The sequence below is a fragment of the Schistocerca nitens genome, chromosome 5 (genome assembly GCF_023898315.1).
Source record: "Schistocerca nitens isolate TAMUIC-IGC-003100 chromosome 5, iqSchNite1.1, whole genome shotgun sequence".
Taxonomy (NCBI): Eukaryota; Metazoa; Arthropoda; class Insecta; order Orthoptera; family Acrididae; genus Schistocerca; species Schistocerca nitens.
In genome coordinates, this window is record NC_064618.1 from 369,595,338 (window position 1) to 369,618,655 (window position 23,318).

At 42.3% G+C, this 23,318-nt stretch overlaps 1 protein-coding gene across 3 annotated transcripts in view; it reads right to left on the bottom strand.

The window, feature by feature from the left end:
• Positions 1 to 23,318, bottom strand: part of LOC126260850 (patj homolog) — a 470,272-nt gene that overhangs the window by 86,856 nt on the left and 360,098 nt on the right. For all 3 annotated transcript variants that reach the window (XM_049958261.1, XM_049958262.1, XM_049958260.1), the window contains one exon: positions 1,969 to 2,103. In XM_049958261.1, coding sequence (XP_049814218.1) covers positions 1,969 to 2,103 — 135 coding nt within the window. The remainder of the gene's footprint in view (positions 1 to 1,968; positions 2,104 to 23,318) is intronic.

A 23,318-nucleotide genomic window follows, 5' to 3' on the forward strand; every position in this document is an offset into this window, starting at 1 on the left:
GATAGAAGCTTTCGATATGTGGTGCGACAGAAGTACGCTGAAGATTAGACGGGTAGATCACATAACAAATGGGGAGGTACTGAACAGAATTGGGGAAAAGAGGAATTTGTGGCACAACTTGACTTGAAGAAGCGATCAGTTGGTAGGACATTTTCTGAGTCATTTAGGGATCACTAATTTACTATTGGAGGGCAGCGTGGAGGGTAAAAATCATAGGTGAGGTCTAAGAGATGAATCCACTAAGCAGATTTAAAAGGATGTAGTTTGCAGACAGTTACTTGTAGATGAAGGAGCTTGCACAGGATAGAGTAGAATGGAGAGCTGCATCAAACTAGTCTCTGGACTGAAGACCACAACAACAACATCCACACAGTAAAATATTGTTTGTGAAATAATATAGTGAGCTTCTGTAATATATGGATATTGTAGTATGTAATTTGTTGTAAACCGCATTTATGTTTATTCAGTAATATCAGGTTGCTTACTTTAAGTTTTCAGTTCCACTATTTTAACAATGGATGATGCATAGCCTGTGATTAGTACTGAAATAAATAACTGTGAGAATGTCACACAAGAAGTCAATGCTGTGTTTCGGTCTGTAAGATGATGTATTATCAACACATTACTCAAAGTAGGCAGTCTGTTTCTCTGCAGTCCAAATTAACAGGATCAACTTTCACTGAGCAATTTGTGAAGCTTAAGAACAAAAGGACTTTTGTTGATGTTGAAGAACTTTATCAAAAAGACAGAGCAAAAGGTTGAAATGGAAGGTGCTGAGGCTAGTGAACCCAGGATAATTTGTAACATGTCTCAGTCAAGCTATGCTTCATCAGTTTTGAGTGAAAATTATGAGACAGTAACCAAACAATCAAGCTATGGCGCAGTGCCTCTTAATTTGACATCATATTGAGAACGTGACAGCAAAAATACGCAAGATGTAGATTGCATGTGCAGCATTTTAGTATTGACCAACATGGAGCTTAAGTTTGCTGCATCTTTATCTGCAGCAAGGAATTTCAAACTGAAGTGTAAAAGTAGTCAATGGCATGTTATGAAATATGTCTCACACAAGGATGTAGAAAACAATGAAGATATACGGAAACTGACAGCATTTTGAGCATGTAGACAGCATCACTTATTACTAGTTTTAATCATGATTACATGACAAATACCTACCAAAAAGGGTGTTAGTATCAAACATCCGACATGTTTTCACAAAAAAAAGAAGAGTGAACCCTTGTTGCAGCTGGTAGCATACATAAAATTGCACATTTATACTAGGTGCCTGGAAACTTGTTGCCTAATATTTTCCTGTGATTACAAGGAACTACTAATAAATATGGTCCTCAGGTTATACCAAAGTTCAACCATTTAATTGACTTATTTAAAACCAAGAAACTGACAAAATCCATTATCAAAACATGTCCTGAGAACATTTTAAAACCATATGTTGCTGATAACAAGTTTAGTCTCATACTGGATTCCTGAGGCAGAAAAACTAATACTGTCCTGCATGATGATATGTTTATAGATGACAAGGGTCAACTGACTTGTTGGGTATAAGTAATACTGCCAAACTGTATACCTATGTGTCAGGCATGTGATGTTTATTTTTTTGCCAAGTTAAAAACATTATTTTGAGGCTTCATAATTGAAGTTCAAATCAAAATTAATTTCTGAAAAAGAACTATTTTTCAATGTAAATGAATTCACCTTATTAACCATCTTATACCCATCTATTTCAACACGGAGAAAATTATAAATAAAAAAAAGGAAGAATTAAACACAGATCCTCTGCTTCAAGCATAGCTTTTTCCAAAGTGTATTAACCTGATTGGTAACCAAGCAACAATAATAAAAAAAGGCTTCCACCTCCATATCTGATGTAATACATTTTAAGCTTAAGTAACACAGCTTAACATATATTTTATAAAATCAGATGGTAAAAGTGTAACAAATGTTACATACTCTGTCTGCAACTCCACCTGGCAGAATTGTTTTTACAACAACGCCAGTGCTACGTCCTCCAATGATCCCAAATCCAAGACCTGAGCCATCATTGATCAGGTCAATAATTTCGACCTGAGCCCACTCTGTGTTCAGCTGTAAAAGACAAATAAGATGAGAAAATGGGTCAGTTTCTTAGATATACAGTATATTTCATTTTTACAATACACTACAGCTTAATATCAAACAAAAGTGTTGCATTCAGTTAGATAAACTGAATAGCCTTACCTAACAATGTACACTGTGCAATCTAATTTAACTCACATGACAGGTTGTATCTCAAGATCTGGTCTTACTACTTAACCTGAAATACAGAGAAATTGAAGCTATCACATCCAACTGCAAGTACAAATTGAAAGTCTTTGAATAAGCTCATTAAACAAGGAGCATACTATTGTTACATCATTATAAACATTTTACTAATGCCATCAGAACACATTAAGAAAGAAGGAAAGAAAGATCTAGCTGAGAAATAAAAACATAATGTAGTTTCTGTAACCACAAAGTTGTGTCAGGGGAGAAGAAATGATTTCTAGACAAAGTCTCCACCGCTCAGACACACAGATATAATAAACATGTATTGAAGTTAAGATTACAAAATCTAATTAAAGATAATTTCTGAAAACACTCAGCTTTCTGTAACCAAAAATCCTCCTAGATGCTTGGAGATTAGATCATTTTCCCAACAAGGGAAAATGTGGATGATTCATACACTGTACTTGAAAAATACAAGCAGATATAAATACTGAAAGAAATAGAGGGACTGTATGAATTCCACTTGTAGCATGGGTCTTATTGTGTGCCAGCAGTGTAGCAATTTGTGAGTCAATAATTTCATTTAATACTTGACAAGGTCTTCATCTGATTTACTGTTACTTCTACAAAATATGTCAACATTTTCAAAGTAATTTTCCTGGTTTAATACAAACCCCTGGCCATAAACTGAAAGATCGTCAAGATTTTTTTTTTAAACACTGCTTCTTTCTGATACCGTACAGACTAAATTACTGTGAGAGCAACTTAGAATGTGTGACATACACACACATCATAGGAGGCACTTTGTCTGAGCAGAGATCCAGGGCATAATCGCTCTCACTGCAAACTCTGAATGTTTGACACACAGTGTATGTGTTGTGAGAAAATGTATACATCAGAATGGTCCTCTTGGCTCAAGTATTTGAAGCTGTTGGATCAACATAACACCTGTAGTAACTAGAGATCTTGTGGCATGCTCTAGGTTATCTTTCTCCCATCAGGCTGAGTATCATTTGCTACTAGAGGTTATTTTCTATGCCTGTTAACCTGTCATTCTCCTCACACAAAGGTACTGCTCGATTTGGCAAGTATGTGGTCTTGCCTACTGCAAGTAAACACAGTGTCCTGTTCAAGGATGACTCATAGTTTAGCCTGGAGATTTGTTCTAACTGCCTGTTCATCTGGGGTGTCCCTAGGATACATTACAACTCTGCCAACATTATTTAATGGGATGAATATGGTTGTGGCACCAATATTTTTACTCGGGTTAGGAGCATGTAGGTCACTAACTGCATTTCCTAGGAGCACTACAATGGCTAAGGTATTTGCGGATGCTGGCCTATAACGTGGCATTGATAATCTTCGATTCCATCTAATGTATAATAATGCAATAATAATGCATATTTGGAAAAACTGGTGGAACACTGCAGAAACACAATGTTTTCAGATGTTACAGACATAGTCCAATATTGGAACAAATCTCAGTTTAAACTGAAAGATGTCTAAGATGGCTGAACGTACCCTTAGTAATCTAGCTGTTTGATTACTTCAAACGTTTATAATAGTAGCTGATATACTTTGTACTTCTGGGGCAATTTTCTTCACACGAGTTGGCAAGAATGATGAACATACAGGGCGACAATTATTGAACTATATGAAAAAAAACGTAAATTAGCTACAAACTACGGCGTGCACATACTTTACTGGACATGTAAACGTCACTAAAGATATTCGGATTTAAGATATGATATGTTCGATATGCGTGCCATCATTGACGATGATGTACGAAGACGAATAGCGAAATTCTGCATGACCTCCTGAATGGCTGTTTTCAGCTCAGTAGTGGTTTTGGGGTTATTGCTGTACACCTTGTCTTTAATACAGCCCCATAGAAAGGAGTCGCATGTGTTCAGATCCGGATAATATGGCGGCCAATCGAGGCTCATGTCAGTGGCCTCTGGATACCCCAGATCCGGAATGCGGTTCCCAAAGTGTTGCTCTAGGGCATCAAACACTCTCCTGCTTCGAGGGGGTCGAGTTCCATCTAGCATGAACCACATCTTGTCGAAATCAGGGTAACTTTGGATAATGGGGATGAAATCATCTTCCAAATCCTTCACGCAACATTCGGTGGTCACCACGGCATCGAGGAATATCGCACCGATTATTCCGTGACTGACAGTGCACAGCACAGAGTCATCCGTTCAGGGTGAAGAGACTTCTCGATCGCGAAATTCGGATTCTGAATCGCCCAAATGCGCCAATTTTGTTTACTGACGAACCCATCCAAATGAAAGTGGGCTTTGTTTCTAAATCCAACCATGCTTCACATACTAATTACCATCATGCCCCACGGCCAACCGTGCAGTTTGAACGTCCTAACGCAAACTGTTCAGAAGTTGCGACAATTTTATTTCAGATAGTTTAATAATTGTCACCCTGTAGGCCTACGAATGACGAAATGTTAATGTTGTTCAACCGACTTTTCTCGCTAAATGTCCACCAGCATTTGTGTGGTTTTCTATTTCAGTTTACATAGTTGTCAGGGCTGCTTCCCACAACGTTTCCTCCACCCAAATGACATACCACCTGGTGCCCTATCTCATTGTCCCCCCACCCCTCTTCCCTGCCTCCCTCAAATGTTAGTTGCCTTTCTAGGGGTTCTTGGTAAGACCTAATCTAAGTCGAGTGATCGTGCAAATGAGTGTTTTTCCTTTGAAAATAAGTATTAAACAAACATTCACTGTAACACAAATTTCTCTATCTTATTCCAGCATTAAATATTAAAAGAAGGAAGAATTCATTTCCAGTTAAGATAATTCCTTAGATCTAGTGAAAGCAGAATAAAAACTTGCTGAGTCGTTCTACCTTCAATGTAAATGAACTTTAATAAACTGACCGCAAACAATGAAAATATAAAATGTCTGTTAATTGCGTGAAAGGTAACAAATGAGGATGTAGGAAGTCTGTTCCCTCCATCACTACCAGCCGTGATCTGAACTCATACACGATTGCTGCCCACACCTCGACGCTAGGAGTAACACTGCTGTGCCTCTCCGAAACAATGGAATAATGTGCATCTCCCGAGGTCGCCGCCATATTCGAGGTCATCTGGAGTACTGGAGAACCGCGATTAATCGCTCCACACAATGCGAGGCCATTAATTAGCAGTCCACGCTTCCCTGCGATGGCGACACTCCAATCACAGTCATTTGTCCAGAATGAGATGTTCACTCTCCAGCGGAGTGTGCGCTGATATGAAACTTCCTGGCAGGTTAAAACTGTGTGCCGGACCGAGTCTCGAACTCGGCACCTTTTTTACAATCATTTGTGTTGTGGTGTTAACAGCAGCCTACGTGTGGAACGGTAATTCCCTAGTCCAGTTGCTGTTAGTCATGGTGCAGGACGACGAAAAATGTTGCAGGGAGATCATTACGTGTTCTCAGATGGCAGGACAGATGTGAGGGGATCACGATGTACTTGATGCACAATACGAGGAGCTCCCCTTGAAGAGGTCAAATGTGATCGATCCGAACATTAACGACTTGAACGCCTACCCTCACGTTCTCATGCAATCCAACATCGGGCCACTGTCATTCCCGAATACCCCTCTGCATGATTTGCCCAGTTGGTCAAATGGAGACACACAGTGAGGCCCTTATCAAACTATGTCATATGCTAATAACGCTGTCTCATAGGAGTACGTTGAATGTTCGTGTCGTACACAGCGATCACTCAACATCTGGTTGTGTTCACGCCCATTACATACCCTACCAGGCCTGATAACAACGCTAAACACTAACAACATTAATGCATTCTGGTATCCATTCTACCACAGAGAATTGCAGCTCAGTTCATTTACTTATTCGCCGATGGTGGGTACGTGTACGAAGTTACATTGACATCTATCTATTTCTTCTCGGTGCTTCCCCCTTTTTTTTTCCATGTTGCTTATATCAGGAAAATCTTCAACAGGAATCTCCAACAGGCCGTAGATTGTCCAGCCAATCTCGTTTTAAAAAAACGTCGCCGAGGTAGCAGAACTGTCTGTGAATGCAGGCAAACGGACAGAGCACCACCAAAATGCAGAAAAAAAATTAAACAGAGCATGATGCACTCGGGTGTGCCCTATTGCAGGCAGCATTAGGCCTGCAAGTTTCGGAGTGTCTGCTTATTCACAGCCTAGCACATGGAAACAAGTAAAAAAAACTGTTATATTGATTTATATAGGCTTACTGAAGCGATGAATGGAAATTTGTACCAAGGCCGGGGTTTCCAGCTCATTAGGCAGAAGTGCTAACCACTACGCTTTGCACAACTACACAGACTACCCTAGCATGTCCCTCCTCAATCCAAATTCTTTGAATCATTGTCGGCTGCGTCAATAAAAAATGTCGGTGAGTACTCAAAGCTGATTTCCGAATCATTTCTTCTTCAGTTCGCTGTATATGTAAGAGGGTTGACATCGACTTCTCAGGCGTTTTATTTTTGGTCAGTTGCTGCATGCCTTTTATTTCGCTGCTCCGTACAATTTTATACTAGTTTCAGTAGTTTCGTGGGTTCCGTGTGTTCGCTAGTTACTGGTGCACTGTTTCCATTACAGAAAGATTTGTAATAAGAATAAGAAAGCCTTAGACGTCGACAGCTCTTCTACATTCGAGCGGAGTGGAGATGAAATACTAATATTCGAAAGAGAACGAAAATGGCGCAGTCTTCGTGTTCCTCTAACCGGTAAAACATATAATCAGCAAAGTCCAATATAACCGCTACTATAAAGATGAATAAATAAACTTCAAGGTTGCCAAGCCTACAATGAAATGTTTGGTGAATAGCAAAGTGTTTGCAAATGAATCTATGGTACACAACAAGCTGAAAAGGCATTTGGTACGAAACCACGACAACATCGCTCATAAACTGCGAGATATTTCCAACGTTTGTATCAACTATCTTTTGTCATGACGGAAAAACGAATAAAGGTCTCAAAAGAAACCTCACGTCAGGGAAGAGCTATTTTACTGGCATGAAAAGAAATTGTCGCTGGGACCGAAAGCAGTTGAACAGATTTCAGAAGTAACCCTTTAAAATGAGAGTCCATCGGTGTACTATGGATATGCCAGCTGTTATTCAAAGTAATATTACAGAGAACTTTACAAACATGTAGTTTTCTCTATAGACGTTTCCAGAAAATTATATTTCTTGAGATCTGTTTGCGGGTCAGAAATTATTGAGCAATACCTGTTTTGTCGAGGACTGAAAATAACAAACACTGGAGCTGACTATTTGCTGCTGTTTCTTTCAAGCTAACGGACCCCAGTGGACAGGCTGCACTGCTTTATGTGCTGATGGCGCTGTTGCAATGACAGGAAATATAAAGGGTTTCTAATTATTATGCGGAACGAAAAACCCATCAGTAATAAGTTCTCGTTGCTTTCTACATTCTACATAGAAAGACTTTAATGGAGAAGACAACGGGCGGAAATAGTGTGGGTGATATTATTCAAACGGTTGTTTCAATGATCAACTACGTAAAAACTCGTCCTGTAAAATTGCGAGTGTTTCAGAAACTCTGTAAAGAAAATGGTGCAAATCATAAAGTGTTATTATTCCATTGCAAAATTAGTTGGCTTTCCAAAGGAAAAATATACTTACCGGAGTTCTAGAACTTAAAGACGAACTACTTGCATTTTTTCGAAACTAATGATAATAGAACGTTTGATTACCGAGATTGTCTTAAAAACCAGATTTGGTATGCTGACAAGGAATTTCTTGAGTTCGAGGTCGCACGTTCAATATTTAGTAACGCTCGTAGGAAAGCGCTGTCTTAACAATTATGACAAGAAATATATTAGCCACTAATCACTCACCATGTGCATAGGACAGAAAACGAGTGTCCGGGAGGCGCACAGATCAAACTTCTATGGGATATATGTATTACACTTCACAAAATGGACGTCGTCTGCGTTCAAGAAATATTCAGAACAAACTATTAACTTGCACCATAAACACTGAATGAAGAATGACGCTCCACAGTGATCACAAAGGTTCGCACCATCAAAATCGAATGCTATCTGCTTGGGAGTTACAAACCCTGCAGGACGTTCAGTTAGGTTTCCAGTCTTAAAGAATGCATGCAGAATCATATTGGTGTAACAGGGTGATGAGACGTCATGGCATGCAACCAAATGCGAAACAGTCGGTCGTGAAGCTTATCGTGAAACTGGTTATCCTTTAAAGCATGCTGGCCTGTGTGGCCGTGCGGTTCTAGGCGCTTCAGTCTGGAACCGCGTGACCGCTACTGTCGCAGGTTCGAATCCTGCCTCGAGCATGGATGTGTGTGATGTCCTTAGGTTAGTTAGGTTTAAGTAGTTCTAAATTCTAGGGGACTGATGACCACAGATGTTAAGTCCCATAGTGCTCAGAGCCATTTGAACCATTTTTTAAAGTGTAGCTGCAGATAGTGCGAGAATACATATTATAGGCACAGAGAAAACATCAAGAGGCTTAATTTTTCCGGTGGTTCCAGGTAGTATAAATTGCAATGTCACACACTTTTCAGGAGAGACAGTTTCCTCTAAAGGAGTGTGATTTTCATACGCAGAAGAGGAGAAAAGAAAAAGCAAGTTTTTTTTATCAGTTATTGCCCAAAAGCAGTGTTCATACCACAGATGTAGTTCTCTTACGCTCATTTTCCCACTCTTGTTTGGTGTGACGTAAATATTCCCTACTGCCCAAGCAAGATCGCGCACACTACAAAGAATCGTAGGGGTGGGGGGGGGGGGGGAGGGGACAGAGCATCTCCAACTTCACACAACACAATAAATAACTTTCCAGCCAATTCACCACCCAGATTAACAGTCGGCATAATTGTTTACGAATGCGTTAAAGCTTTGATGTTAGTTGATCTTGATACAACTCTGTTGGTACCTGTAGTTTTCAGAGTTACTTTCATATGCATTTCCTCTTCAGACCACTACTGGTCGGAGTTGAAAATGAATTCCTCACTGAACGATGGAAATTTTCGCACGGATTTCGTAGTTTGTTGTGCATTGTAAAGTTGACGCTTTGTTTGAAATTTTGTTATCTTACTTCTTCCAATTCTGTAGCAATGTTTGAAGTTATCGAACGATCACTGCTCCCCTTGAAATCACTGTAATCTATGCCGCGTGCAATTCCATGTGCACAATGTAGGAGGTCACTATTATGCACATCCTATAAATTGTATCGAGCATCCTCGAAACGCGCAAACAACAGTTTTTGTAAAAATTGCTCCTTGTTCTCCTCGAATATCCGTAGCTTTTCTTATGCACTGCATAAGATTTAAGGGTCAGGAAGTCGTTTCTGAAAGTATTTGTATGGAGTGTAGCCATGTATGGAAGTGAAACATGGACGATAAATAGTTTGGACAAGAAGAGAATAGAAGCTTTCGAAATGTGGTGCTACAGAAGAATGCTGAAGATTAGATGGGAAGATCACATAACTAATGAGGAGGTATTGAATAGAATTGGGGAGAAGAGGAGTTTGTGGAACAACTTGACAAGAAGAAGGAACCGGTTGGTAGGACATGTTCTGAGGCATCAAGGGATCACAAATTTAGCATGGGAGGGCAGCGTGGAGGGTAAAAATAGTAGAGGGAGACCAAGAGATGAATACACTAAGCAGATTCAGAAGGATGTAGGTTGCAGTAAATACTGGGAGATGAAGATGCTTGCTCAGGATAGAGTAGCATGGAGAGCTGCATCAAACCAGTCTCAGGACTGAAGACAACAACAATAAACAGCATGAACATATTGCTGTGAACTTAGCCGAAATCTGTTCATAACTTATTTTTTTGGCTATGCTGCGGGTGATCTCCCACGTACGTAATTACGTTAGTACCCATTCCTTGGACAACGATTGTCCTTTACTACGTTTTACGGGAGACGGGATTTTGTGGCTCCCTGTCCGACAAGGATGAAAAACTACTTGGATCAACAGCCGTTTCAATATCACTTTCACTTATCGAGCACATATCAAAAAATGGCTCTGAGCACTATGGGACTTAACTTATGAGGTCATCAGTCCTCTAGAACTTAGAACTACTTAAACCTAACGACAGCACACACATCCATGCCCGAGGCAGGATTCGAACGTGCGACCGTAGCGGTCGCGCGGTTCCAGACTGCAGCGCCTAGAACCTCTGGGCCACTCCGGCCGGCGAGCACGTATCGTGATCATTGTACTTCTCGTGTACATTGTCCGCATAGTCGAGCGTATACCACACACATTCCACCGATTAATCTTGCACAAACGCAAATATTTCATCTGCTATTTCTCTCACTCTCTGCTGTTGTACATGTAAAGCAATGTTTGCTCTGTTTATAGTTGCCATTTCTTTGCTTTGTATCAACACCAAAAGCACTGCAGCAATGTTATGAGTTACGTGTTGACTAAGCAGTTCACCTACGCTCCGTAGCCTATTGCCATGCTCACCATTGGATACCTCGAGTCCCCGCCACCTCCAGCCATCAGCAGCGAATATTGTGGTTGCATGGTAGACAATATGTGGGCCGTCGAATGCCGTAAACATCATTGGCCTTTTGCGACCTCGCACTCAAGGGGTTCCTTGTGAGTTGGCTGAGATTATCCTTCCTGGCGCATTCGACTGGCAGCGGAGATTGATGCAGAAAATCGGTACACCCCCTCTTCAATTTTTATGTCCCCGCCACCTCCAGCCATCAGCAGCGAATATTGTGGTTGCATGGTAGACAATATGTGGGCCGTCGAATGCCGTAAACATCATTGGCCTTTTGCGACCTCGCACTCAAGGGGTTCCTTGTGAGTTGGCTGAGATTATCCTTCCTGGCGCATTCGACTGGCAGCGGAGATTGATGCAGAAAATCGGTACACCCCCTCTTCAATTTTTATGTCCCCGCCACCTCCAGCCATCAGCAGCGAATATTGTGGTTGCATGGTAGACAATATGTGGGCCGTCGAATGCCGTAAACATCATTGGCCTTTTGCGACCTCGCACTCAAGGGGTTCCTTGTGAGTTGGCTGAGATTATCCTTCCTGGCGCATTCGACTGGCAGCGGAGATTGATGCAGAAAATCGGTACACCCCCTCTTCAATTTTTATGTCCCCGCCACCTCCAGCCATCAGCAGCGAATATTGTGGTTGCATGGTAGACAATATGTGGGCCGTCGAATGCCGTAAACATCATTGGCCTTTTGCGACCTCGCACTCAAGGGGTTCCTTGTGAGTTGGCTGAGATTATCCTTCCTGGCGCATTCGACTGGCAGCGGAGATTGATGCAGAAAATCGGTACACCCCCTCTTCAATTTTTATGTCCCCGCCACCTCCAGCCATCAGCAGCGAATATTGTGGTTGCATGGTAGACAATATGTGGGCCGTCGAATGCCGTAAACATCATTGGCCTTTTGCGACCTCGCACTCAAGGGGTTCCTTGTCAGTTGGCTGAGATTATCCTTCCTGGCGCATTCGACTGGCAGCGGAGATTGATGCAAAAAATCGGTACACCCCCTCTTCAATTTTTATGTTACCTTCTGCGGTATAGGGTCGACATTCACGGCTGCTTTCTTTTTCTTACTGGGCCCGAAAGTTCTGGTTGCCATAATATGCTGAATCTCTTCTCTTGTGAACTGGCGTATGAGCGAGGCAAGGTCATGGTGGTCGTCCACAATTACCGCAGCGATCACATTAGGGAGGCGGTCATTCCTTGCGACATCAAGTGTAGGATTTTGTAAGCTTCTGTAATATTCGGATTCGCAATATGGCACTGGGCTAAAACATTCTGTATTTACGACTTTTTACGTTTCCCCACGGCATTGAGACATGTTCTACAATGGTTCTTCCGCTAAGTGAACTCGGCCGGGCGGAGTGGCCGGGCGGTTCTAGGCGCTACAGTCTGGAACCGCGCGACCGCTGCGGTCGCACGTTCGAATCCTGCCTCGGGCATGGATATGTGTGATGTCCTTAGGTTAGTTAGGTTTAAGTAGTTCTAAGTTCTAGGGGACTGATGACCTCAGAAGTTAAGTCCCATAGTGCTCAGAGCCATTTGAACCATAAGTGTACTTGTTGATGGTCAACGCCAAACGTTTTCCTCAGTTCGGCCTCAAATTTATCCCAGCTATTGGGCTTTTCTTCGTTGTTCTCGAACCACTGCTGAACTGTGGAATCCAAGCGAAACCACATGTTTGCAAACACATCATGTCATCCAACTTATTGTTATTTGGCGACTTGGTCGAATCCTTTCAGCCTTTTCGTCTAGTCCTGACAAGCGTCCTCGAAAAACAATGATGGATGCCTGACTTGTAGTTGACTTTTTGCTATTTTAGTATACACTGGTCTGCTGAATATGCGGACTGTGGGAACGGTATGAAGTTTCTATTCCGGGTCCCGCCCATGTACGCGACTACTTACGTTGCCTAATTGGAGCCACAGTGATGTAAATGTTTTGAAGTAGCTGGCGTCTTCACCAAACAATGTTACGACGTAACCATACGACGGATCGCCAAATGTGTCCGTCAACATTCATTTTAACTCTCGAATATAGGCTACGTATATGGTTTTTGCAACCCAGTTCACAGAACTCCTGAAGACAGACGTTGACTGTGGATATTGTATCACAGACACAGCCCCTTTGACTGTTCAGAGATGTCACGAAAACCACCCAAAGATGTAAACAACCACACGTGAACAGCACCTTTTAGACGGAGGGTGTCCGACAGCCGATCAGTCCCAGTCATTCCACCAGGAAGGAGGTATATGGCTCATATTGTCTGTAGTTCAACCATGCCTAGAAGGTCAATACCGCATTTCGATCACGTCCACATTGTTACTTTGTGCCAGGAAGGGCTCTGGCTCTCAACAAGGGAAGTGTCCAGGCATCTCGGAGAGAACCAAAGTGATGATGTTCGGACATGGAGGAGATACAGAGAGACGGAAACTGTCGATGACATTCCTCGCTCAGGCCACCCAAGAGCTAGTATAGCACTGGATGACCGCTACCTACGGATTATGACTCAGAGTAACCCTGACATCAACGCCACCATGTTGAATAATGCTTTTCGTGCAGCCACAGGACATCGTGTTACGACTCAAACTGTCCGCAATATGCTGCATGATGCGCAACTTCACTCCCGACGTTCATGGCGAGGTCCATCTCTGCAACCACGACACCAAGCAGCGCAGTAAAGATGAGCCCAACAACATGGCGAATGGATCGCTCAGGATTGGCATCACGTTCACCGATGAGTGTCGCATATGATTTCAATCATACAATCGTCGAAGACGTGTTTGGAGCAACCCGGTCAGGCTGAAGGCCTTAGACACATTGCCCGGCGAGTGCAGCAAGGTGGAGGTTCCCTGATGTTTTGTGGTGGCATTATGTGGGGCCGACGTACGCCGCTGGTGGTCATGGAAGGCCCCGTAACGGCTGTACGATACATGAATGCCGTCCTCCGACCGACAGTGCAACCATATCGGCAGCATACTGCGGAAGCATTAGTCTTCATGGACAACAATTCGCCCCCCCCCCCCCCCCCCCCATTGTGCACATCTTGTGACTGACTTCCTTCAGGATAACGACATCACTCGCATGTTCTCCAGACATGAACCCTATCGAACATGCCTGGGATAGATTGAAAAGGGCTGTTTATAGACAGATTGTCCCACTTCCCAACGGCGATTCGGCGTAGATCCCTCAGGGTGGTTGGTGGGTCACCACCAACCACCCTGAGGGATCTACGCCGAATCGTCGTTGAGGAGTGGGACAATCTGGACCAACAGTGCCTGATGAACTATCGGAGAGTATGCCATGACGAATTCAGGCGTGCATCAATGCAAGAAGAAATGCTACTGGGTATTAGATGTACCGGTGTGTACAGCAATCTGGACCACCGCCTCTGAAGGTGTAGCTGTATGGTGGTAAAACATGCAATGTGTGGTTTCATGAGCAATAAAAGGTGCGGAAATGATGATTACGTTGATCTCTATTCCGGAACTCTCGGAACGGAGGTGATGCAAAACTTTTTTTGTGTCTGTAATATTCAGCTCCCGGTAGGTAGACTGAGAAAACTACAATCAAGTTCAAATCCGAAAGTAGAGTCGTTTATGAAATACAACACTTAACATTAAAAGCACGTTTGTTACGAACACCCAAGTACAGCCAGGACAGAACTGAATTCCTGGTTCGAATCCTGCCTCGGGCATGGATGTTTGTGATGCCCTTAGGTTAGTTAGATTTAAGTAGTTCTAAGTTCTAGGGGACTGATGACCTCAGAAGTTAAGTCCCATAGTGCTCAAAGCCAGTTGAACCAGAGGCAGTTGAATTCTTGGGCAGAGCGTCCACCTACTTTTGCAAACATAAAATATTCCAGAATACACAAAAATCTGGAATTTCGAGAACCTTCCATAACTCGTCTCTATTACTGAAACGCTATCCCGGAACCCAGTACTAATTGCAGTACGGGGGCAAGGAAAATTCGATTTTCAATATTTCTCCTAGTTCTTAATCGAATTTAAAAATTTAAAATGCTGCTATAATGTAATCTTTAAGAGGTGTAATCTCATGTTAAAAGTCTAACACAATAACATACGTATTATGTTGTCAAATTGTTTTCCTTTTCTTGAGGCAGCGTAACTGACGACGCGCAGTACACGGATTTTATTCATCCAGTATTTGCGAATTAGAGTATTTAGCGTCTTCCACGAAACTTTACACGCATAATTTCACACATTTACGAAACTTGTTTTCATTGACGCCCTTCACAAAGCAATGAAATTAAAAAAAATTATCGCTTACTACATTTTAGCTGTCCATGCAGTCAGACTTCAACATCAGAGATGACGTTTTGATTTATTACTTCTTTACAAATAATTCGATTCGCCACATACTTAATGTACCTGCGCCATTATATCACTGTAACACAAACAGTTCGGGAGAAATAAACATTGAAATGTGTGAACTAGCTTTTGATTAAAATGGAGTACAGATTACACAGACTTCATTCACCCTGTGTTTCATAATTAGAGCACATAGTGACTTCCAACAAACTTTAAGCACAACTTCAATAGTTTTCTAAACTTTCTCTTGTTTACATGATTGATGGCAAATCTTTAACACATTAATCCGTTTGGAAAGTAATCAGACGTTGGAGCTGTTTTATAGATGGAAGTGCGATTCTGTAAAGAATCGAGAGTTTACGGGTAAATACTAAATGACAAATAACTGTGGGTGGTAGTGTTTGAGTAGGCAACCCGCAGCACGGAACAGCCAGCGGTGTTAGCCGTTACGCTACACTGCACGCAGCACAGCTTGCGGTAATATGAACTCCGACAGTGTGGACGCATGTCACAGGCACATCCAGGGCCGAAAACATAGCGAGCACCAGGCGCGACTAGAAGTCGGTCGAAGAGGGAGGGGGTGGGTGGGTTGGGTGAATGCAATATCGCTTAACAAAAGGAGAGTTGGGGTCCTCCACCGACAAATTGGTAAAATTTGGTTTTGGTTAAAGTAGTTTTTTGTAACTGTTTTGGAGTTCAGGGTAAAAAGTTGCATTAATAAATAATAAGACGCTCATTTTAAGTTAAATGATATTTATTGGTTTAGGTAGTAAGCTATTTGTCGCTCTTATTCTTTTGTTAGAATGTGTTTGAAATATATTGCTCCGTAATTATTAAAAAAAATGATTGAATCTGTTAGAGTAATATATTCGATGATTTCTGAAGCCATTTTATCCAGTGTAATATGATACTACATTGGGGAGGGGGAAGGGCTACAGCCCCCATAGTCGCCCCCCACCCCCCTTGACATCGCACCTGGCGAGTACTGGTTGATTAAAAAATATGGAAAAGTTCAGTTGGCTACATTTCCTGAAATTATGTTGTGTTTTAATTCTGTACATAAGATTTTAGTATACAGCGTGTTCGGAAATTACCGTTACAAACTTCTAGGACTTGCAGAGGGGACTGAATGCATAGGATTTTGAATAGGGACCTACATCCGGAAACGTCATCCAACGACGCTAACGAGTGTTAAAGTTATTGGCGCCGGGCCTGTAAATGTACGTATACAGAGAGTGATTCCGTGATGACGTTACAAACTTTCAACGGTGATGGAGACGGATAGATGCAAGAGCCCGCGCTTGCAAACGAAAGATTCGAAAGTTATAAGCGAAAATCATTCTGATACCTGCGACAGTGGAATACATGTACCGCTACTGTCGTTGCTAAGATTGTAGATTAAGCAACTTCCAGAGGTGGTAATATGGACCAAAATAAGAAAAAATGGCGGGGAAACATGGGCTCTAAAATGCATACCTTAAGAGCTACGAGCACTTGCTCATCTTCGCTGGGGTGCAGATCTCTTCTATTGAATAAGTGCTCATAGCTCTTAAGGTATGCGTTTTACAGCCCTTGTTTACAACACTTTTTTTGTCTTTGTTCATACTACCACCTGTGAAAGTTGCATACCCTACAATCTTAGCAACAACAGAAGCCGTACATGTATTCCACTGTCAGAAGTATCAGAAAGATTTTCGCTTATAACTTTCGAATCTTTCGTTTATAAACCAGGGATCCTTACTACATATTGACGCATTTATCCATCTCCATCATCCTTTAAAATTTTGTAACATCATTACGGAATCGGCCTGTATATGCATTTACAGGCGCCGGCGCCTATGACTTTCAAGCTTTGTAGCGTCGTTGGGTGACATTTCCGAACATTAGTTCCTGTTCAAAATATTATGAACCCACTCCCCTCTACAAGTCCTAGAAGTTTGAAACAGGAATTTCCGAACATACTGTACACACATAGAAGTTTACATGTGATGAATACGCCCTCCTCCAGCTACACGGGTAACGTCTAGAGCAGAGGTTCCCAAACTGGGGGGGCGCGCCCCACTGGGGGGGGGGGGGGGGGGTCTGATGATGTTGCAAGGGGGGCGCGGGTGGAGTTAGTGGTATAAACCTAACATTTCTTTTTAATATCGATATTTTAATAAAAATGAATATGCAGGTATTAATGATAGATTATGGTGCTAAATGCAATCCTTTGGCGTCCCACTTCCCGCAATCCTACCTCAATAACCTATCCTAGAACATACAGCTTTTGAAGATCACGTTTAGAATGTCACACACAGAAACTCTCAAAATTACGAAGGCGATATGCGTTAATTCTAATACATCAGATTTGTAAACAACTTACTTCTGACAATTGGAAAACAGAAAAGTCAGGTATTAACTATTCGGTACATTTGTACACATGAACTGAACGTAATCATGTCATAACTTTTAGCCGTAGTAGGCTATGTTCATCAGAGTAATAATCACTTATACTGCGTAACTGCAAAAATGACGTTTTATTACTCTGTCAACCCGCGGATCCCCATGTGATGCGATTACAGTGACTTTAATAGACTGTATACGCTTCAAATGAACTGGCGGGTTCGTAATTTGGACGCCAGGGTTATGCCCTTTGTCACCAGAAAAATGTGCAAAACGTTAATGCGAAACTAGTACAAGTGTTCGTTCTGAGCAGAGTACTTCATACAGAAGTACGCTGGCTCCCAAAAGGAAATATGCTAGAAAGATTATTTGAACTTCGAGACGAAGTGATGCAGTTTTTGGAAAATAACAAACAAACTGAATTATATGTGGAATTTAGAAAGCCCGGTATTCATGTTGGATTGGCTTATCTGTCAGATATTTTCGAATCTTTAAAGACATTGAATTTGAAATTACAAGGTGGAGAGTCAAACATAATTTTTCATCAGGATGCCATCAAAGCGCTTACTGACAAGTTGTAACTATGGAAACGTAAAATTTTAGCCTGCAATTATTCCTGCTTTCCCAGATTGTTTGGAATCCTGGAAGAAGCCCCATTTCAAAACGATTTTAAGGATACTGATACTAAGAGTAAAATATCAAACCATTTGCAGCACCTCACTGATGAATTCGAACGACACTTCCCTAACAGTTGTGATGATAAAATTTATTATAGGTTAGCGACGGATCCATTTCACGTTGACGTGGATGTGTTGCCAGAAAGACTACATGAGGAAGTCTTAGAAATTAAAAATGATTCTTCAGCGAAGTATGACTTTGAGAAGATGGATAAGCCTTTATTTTGGGTGAAATATCTCACGGTGTATCCCAGCACAGAAGAACAAGCACTGAAACTGTATTTACCATTTTCAAGCACTTATTTGTGCGAAAGAGCATTTTCAGCGGTAGTGCGTGGAAATAATATTTTTGTAATAAATACATTATAAGAGAACTTGTTATTTTCCTCCTATTTATCCTTACACGTAGGTAATACTGTAAAATTATAAGAAACTATTTCGAAGAAACAATATAAAATAAACCTAGTGAATCTGATTTAAATATAAATACTGCGTGTGATCCTTATGGATTCTGATGTTAAGTGTGGTATGTTATTTCAACTAATAATAGTATTTCTTCTGGATGAAGACACAGCGAAAGTTTATCCTAGATATGGCAAGCGAAGAGTAGTTCTAAAATCGTATACGGGTGAAGAAATGGTGTGCAGCAAGGGAATGTAATCAAGGAAAGGAAGTTGTTTTATTCATATTTTTTAAAGTTCTGTGTAGTCTGCACGATTATTGCGTGAAACAAATTTTTTATTTTTTGTCTGGTTCTGGGAACTGGGCCTTTGTCGCCGTTCGGTAACTGTCGTCGTTGACATAAATGCCAACCTATGCGCAATGACAATGGAGAGCGCTATAGGCGTCCAAATCAGTGATGTTGGTTAAAACCGTGACTGAGTGACTACTTTTGATAATGAGTGAAAGTAATAAGCTACACTCAACTTAAAATAATAGCCCGCATCCACTAATCTGCAAAGGTCGCAAATATTTTTCCTTGTTTACCAAGGACTTTCTTTACTTTCGGAGTGGCTTATAATCACAAGACTAGACTGATGACGTAATAACTGCGACTCGATACATTAACAGCCCACCATGTTACATGACGTCACCATCACAAATTTTTCAATAGTTTCTTGATAATAAAAATCTCTATATTTGTTTTTTTTTGGGGGGGGGGCACGGAAGTTTTCTTTTCGGCAGAAGGGGGGGGGGGGCGTGACAAACAAAAGTTTTGGAACCTCTGGTCTAGAGTCTAGACGGTAGCTGAATTCATCCAATAGTCGACGACGAATGTGACGGACTGCCTATTGGCTTCTGTCTCGGGTTCTTCGGCCGACGTTCGGCTGATGATTTTTCTGACGTTGCACCAGCACGAGTGGCTGGCAATACCAAAGCTTCACCCTCGATTGCTGGTGGTGAACTGGAGCCGAGCTCGCGGCCGCAGACTGTATGTACCTGGCGCGCGAACGTCCGAGGGCTTCTCCAAGGTTCTCCTCTTGCTACCTGCGACGGTCGTTCGCTGCAGCACTGGAAGCCAGGATCCGTTTATCTTGAGGCTTTCTTCTTTCTTGTTGAAGTTATTCCCGTGTTTTTGTATTTCTATAGCTTCTCTGAACAAGCGGGTGTGATAGTTCTTCTCTATAGCCAGAAATTCCGTTCAAGTGGTTCAAATGGCTCCAAGCACTATAGGACTTAACATCTGAGGTCATCAGTCCCCTGGACTTAGAACTACTTAAACCTAACCAACCTAAGGATATCACACACATCCACGCCCGAGGCAGGATTCCAACCTGAGACCGTAGCAGCAGCGCGGTTCCAGATTGAAGCGCCTAGAACCGCTCGGCCACAACGGCCGGCCAGAACTTCCGTGTGGGCGAATTTTACTACGTGGTCGGTTTCATATAGTGCGTGCACTGCCACGGCTGGTTTCTCCACCTGCCCCAACCTTCAATGTAGCTTATGTTCTTTGATCCTAGTGTTGATTGATCGGCCAATCATTCCGACATGAACTTTTCAGCATGCGCATGGTATGTGGTATATTGCCTGTTGACTTTTCCGTTTAGTAGATACGTGGCTTCATCACTAAAAACTACACGACGCAGGAACAATTCACCTTCTTCCATGTTTCGGAGCATAAGGTCGCCAAATTCTACACGCTTTACCTTATCGTTTGTGCGAAGAGCCTGGGCTCGTTGTCGATGGTATGGTTCGTACATTATGAGGCGCCTGAATACACGCCAGACAGTTGTTTGCGGTAGTCCAAGTTCCTGCTCGCTGTACGGGTTGATTTCATTGGGCTGCCTTTAAAGCTCACTCGACTGCGCTCCACGTGCTCCTCCGATACACGCGGTGGGCCTGGGCTTTTTCTTCACATAGAGAGCCAGTTGAGTCAAATTGTTTGTTCCAGCTATCAGTGCTCTTCCCCGTGGGCGGTTCGAAGATAAAATTACGCTGAAGTAGCAGACTCGCTTATACTGAACTCACGAACGCAGAAGGTCTTATGTTGCATAGTAACCAACCATCTCGCCTAAAACTGACGCGGTATACGCTACTGCTGGAGCGCTCTAGCGGTGGCATTCAAAACTTTACAACACTCTCCTTCAAATATACTTGATAGAATTCAAGTATAATGTATAGTGCAGGAAATATAACTAACCGAAATTGTGACGTATAACGTGTTAATATCTCACACCTTCTGACACCCCCCCTCCCCCCTCCGCCCTTCCTACACCCGGCCGTGACGTAACACAGTCCCTTTAATTTCGTGGTTGTGATGTAGCTAACTCCCTTATTATTTTTTTTTCCTTCGTGCATTTGACATTGATTAGGCTCTGACTTGAGCACATATACAGGGTGTTACAAAAAGGTACGGCCAAACTTTCAGAAAACATTCCTCACACACAAATAAAGAAAAGATGTTACGTGGACATGTGTCCGTAAACGCTTAATTTCCATGTTAGAGCTCATTTTAGTTTCCTCAGTATGTACTGTACTTCCTCGATTCACCGCCAGTTGGCCCAACTGAAGGAAGGTAATGTTGACTTCGGTGCTTGTGTTGACAAGCGAATCATTGCTCTACAGTACTAGCATCAAGCAAATCAGTACGTAGCATCTACAGGTTAGTGTTCATCACGAACGTGGTTTTGCAGTCAGTGCAGCAATGTTTACAAATGCGGAGTTGGCAGATGCCCATTTGATGTATGGATTAGCACGGGGCAATAGCCGTGGCGCGGTACGTTTGTATCGAGACAGATTTCCAGAACGAAGGTGTCCCGACAGGAAGACGTTCGAAGCAACTGATCGGCGTCTTAGGGAGCACGGAACATTCCAGCCTATGACTCGCGACTGGGGAAGACCTAGAACGACGAGGACACCTGCAATGGACGAGGCAATTCTTCGTGCAGTTGACGATAACCCTAATGTCAGCGTCAGAGGAGTTACTGCTGTACAAGGTAACGTTGACCACGTCACTGTACGGAGCGTGCTACGGGAGAACCAGTTGTTTCCGTACCATGTACAGCGTGTGCAGGCACTATCAGTGCAGGCACTATCAGTGCAAATGTTCTCTTTACGGATGAGGCTTCATTCCAACGTGATACAACATACTGACGATACTAAAATGAGCTCTAACATGGAAATTAAGCGTTTCCGGACACATGTCTACATAACATCTTTTCTTTATTTGTGTGTGAGGAATGTTTCCTGAAAGTTTGGCCGTACCTTTTTGTAACACCCTGTATATTTACTGTCGCCTTATTTTCATTTGCTGCCGATGCAAGGAGAAAAAAAAGTTATTAGTTGTCCTTATTCTGGCAATAATCGCAACGAATGGACGCTAAACAGATGCGCGCTCGCATTTTATATAAGATTTTACTCAATAAGCAAGCCGTTGATCCCAGATATTTTCTGAACAGTTTAAGACATCGTAACTCTGTTTTTACCCAGTGTTAAATTATACGAACGTTGATGTGAAGCTTCAGAGCAGACAATTGGCCACATTGTAGAGGAATGTCCCAAAGAGACCTTTCAAGGGGGGCTGGCAGGATAACATTAGGTGTTTTTCCAACAACAGTGGAATGGACAGACTCTCTTGACATCACTCTCTACGGTCAATTGAGACCAGGGAACTGCATATTCATTTTTATTTTATTGGGTAAATGTTGCTGGGAATCTTATATGTATATCCATGTGATAAATAAATAAGTAATAATACGAACGTGCAGGTCAACGCCTTCTCGTCACATCCAAAGAATAGGAAAGAGTTGGGTGATTGCTTTATAACCATAATCGAGTAGTGAACTGGGCACCCCATAGTGCTGGTACAGCATTCATATACATATTTGCCACTTCCTCTAGCAGAGCGGGTTGGGATTCGTTAAGAAATTGTATGTTTTACCTGTTAAGGTTTCTTCAGTGAAATAAGGGCCAATCATGTAGGTCTCCAATAATCTAGCACTGAACGTTCACATTCCGCTGCCTCTGGTGTTCAACCTGCCTCATCCAGCACGGTTTCTCTGCTGCCCAATAATGCTTATCTATATTTCATGCATTCAGCTTCCCATGATTCGCAAAGGTTATTTCTCGATGTAGAGAATTCTTTGAAGGAATCGTTTATTGTCCTAAATTCGCATCAGAGCCGAGCGACAGAACTCCATGCATCTTCTGCTGTCCCGCTAGTTAAACTGGTTGTGAAGTGAAACAAGATGTGGATGGAAGCGGTTTGCGCGTGCGCGCAAAATGCGAAAAACGCGAGGTTGACTTATTTCAGAGGCAATCGTAATTTCTCTGTAGCTAACGTGCGGACTATGAGCAGCTGCTGCAGGAATACCTATTCCGTTCGCTCCGGTCGTTGAAGGCCGCCTTCTCACCTTCTGCGTAGTATTCCAGTGCTCTTCCACGAACAATTTTTGACACATTCACGGAATTGTTATTCTTGTTGGACACCGTCAGTCGAAACAGATTTGTGCGTGTATCTCAACTCATCTTCGTGTTCCTTCTGCATTCTCCGTAAGTTAGCAGCATATCTAGTTTCTCTTGGTTTTTGAAAGACTTTTTTTTTTCAAACTAACCAGCACTCGACACACGAGAATGACACAGACGAATGAATGCTACGTTTCCTCTGCGCCCCTTTTACACGGCCCAGTCACATTAATATGAGCACCATCT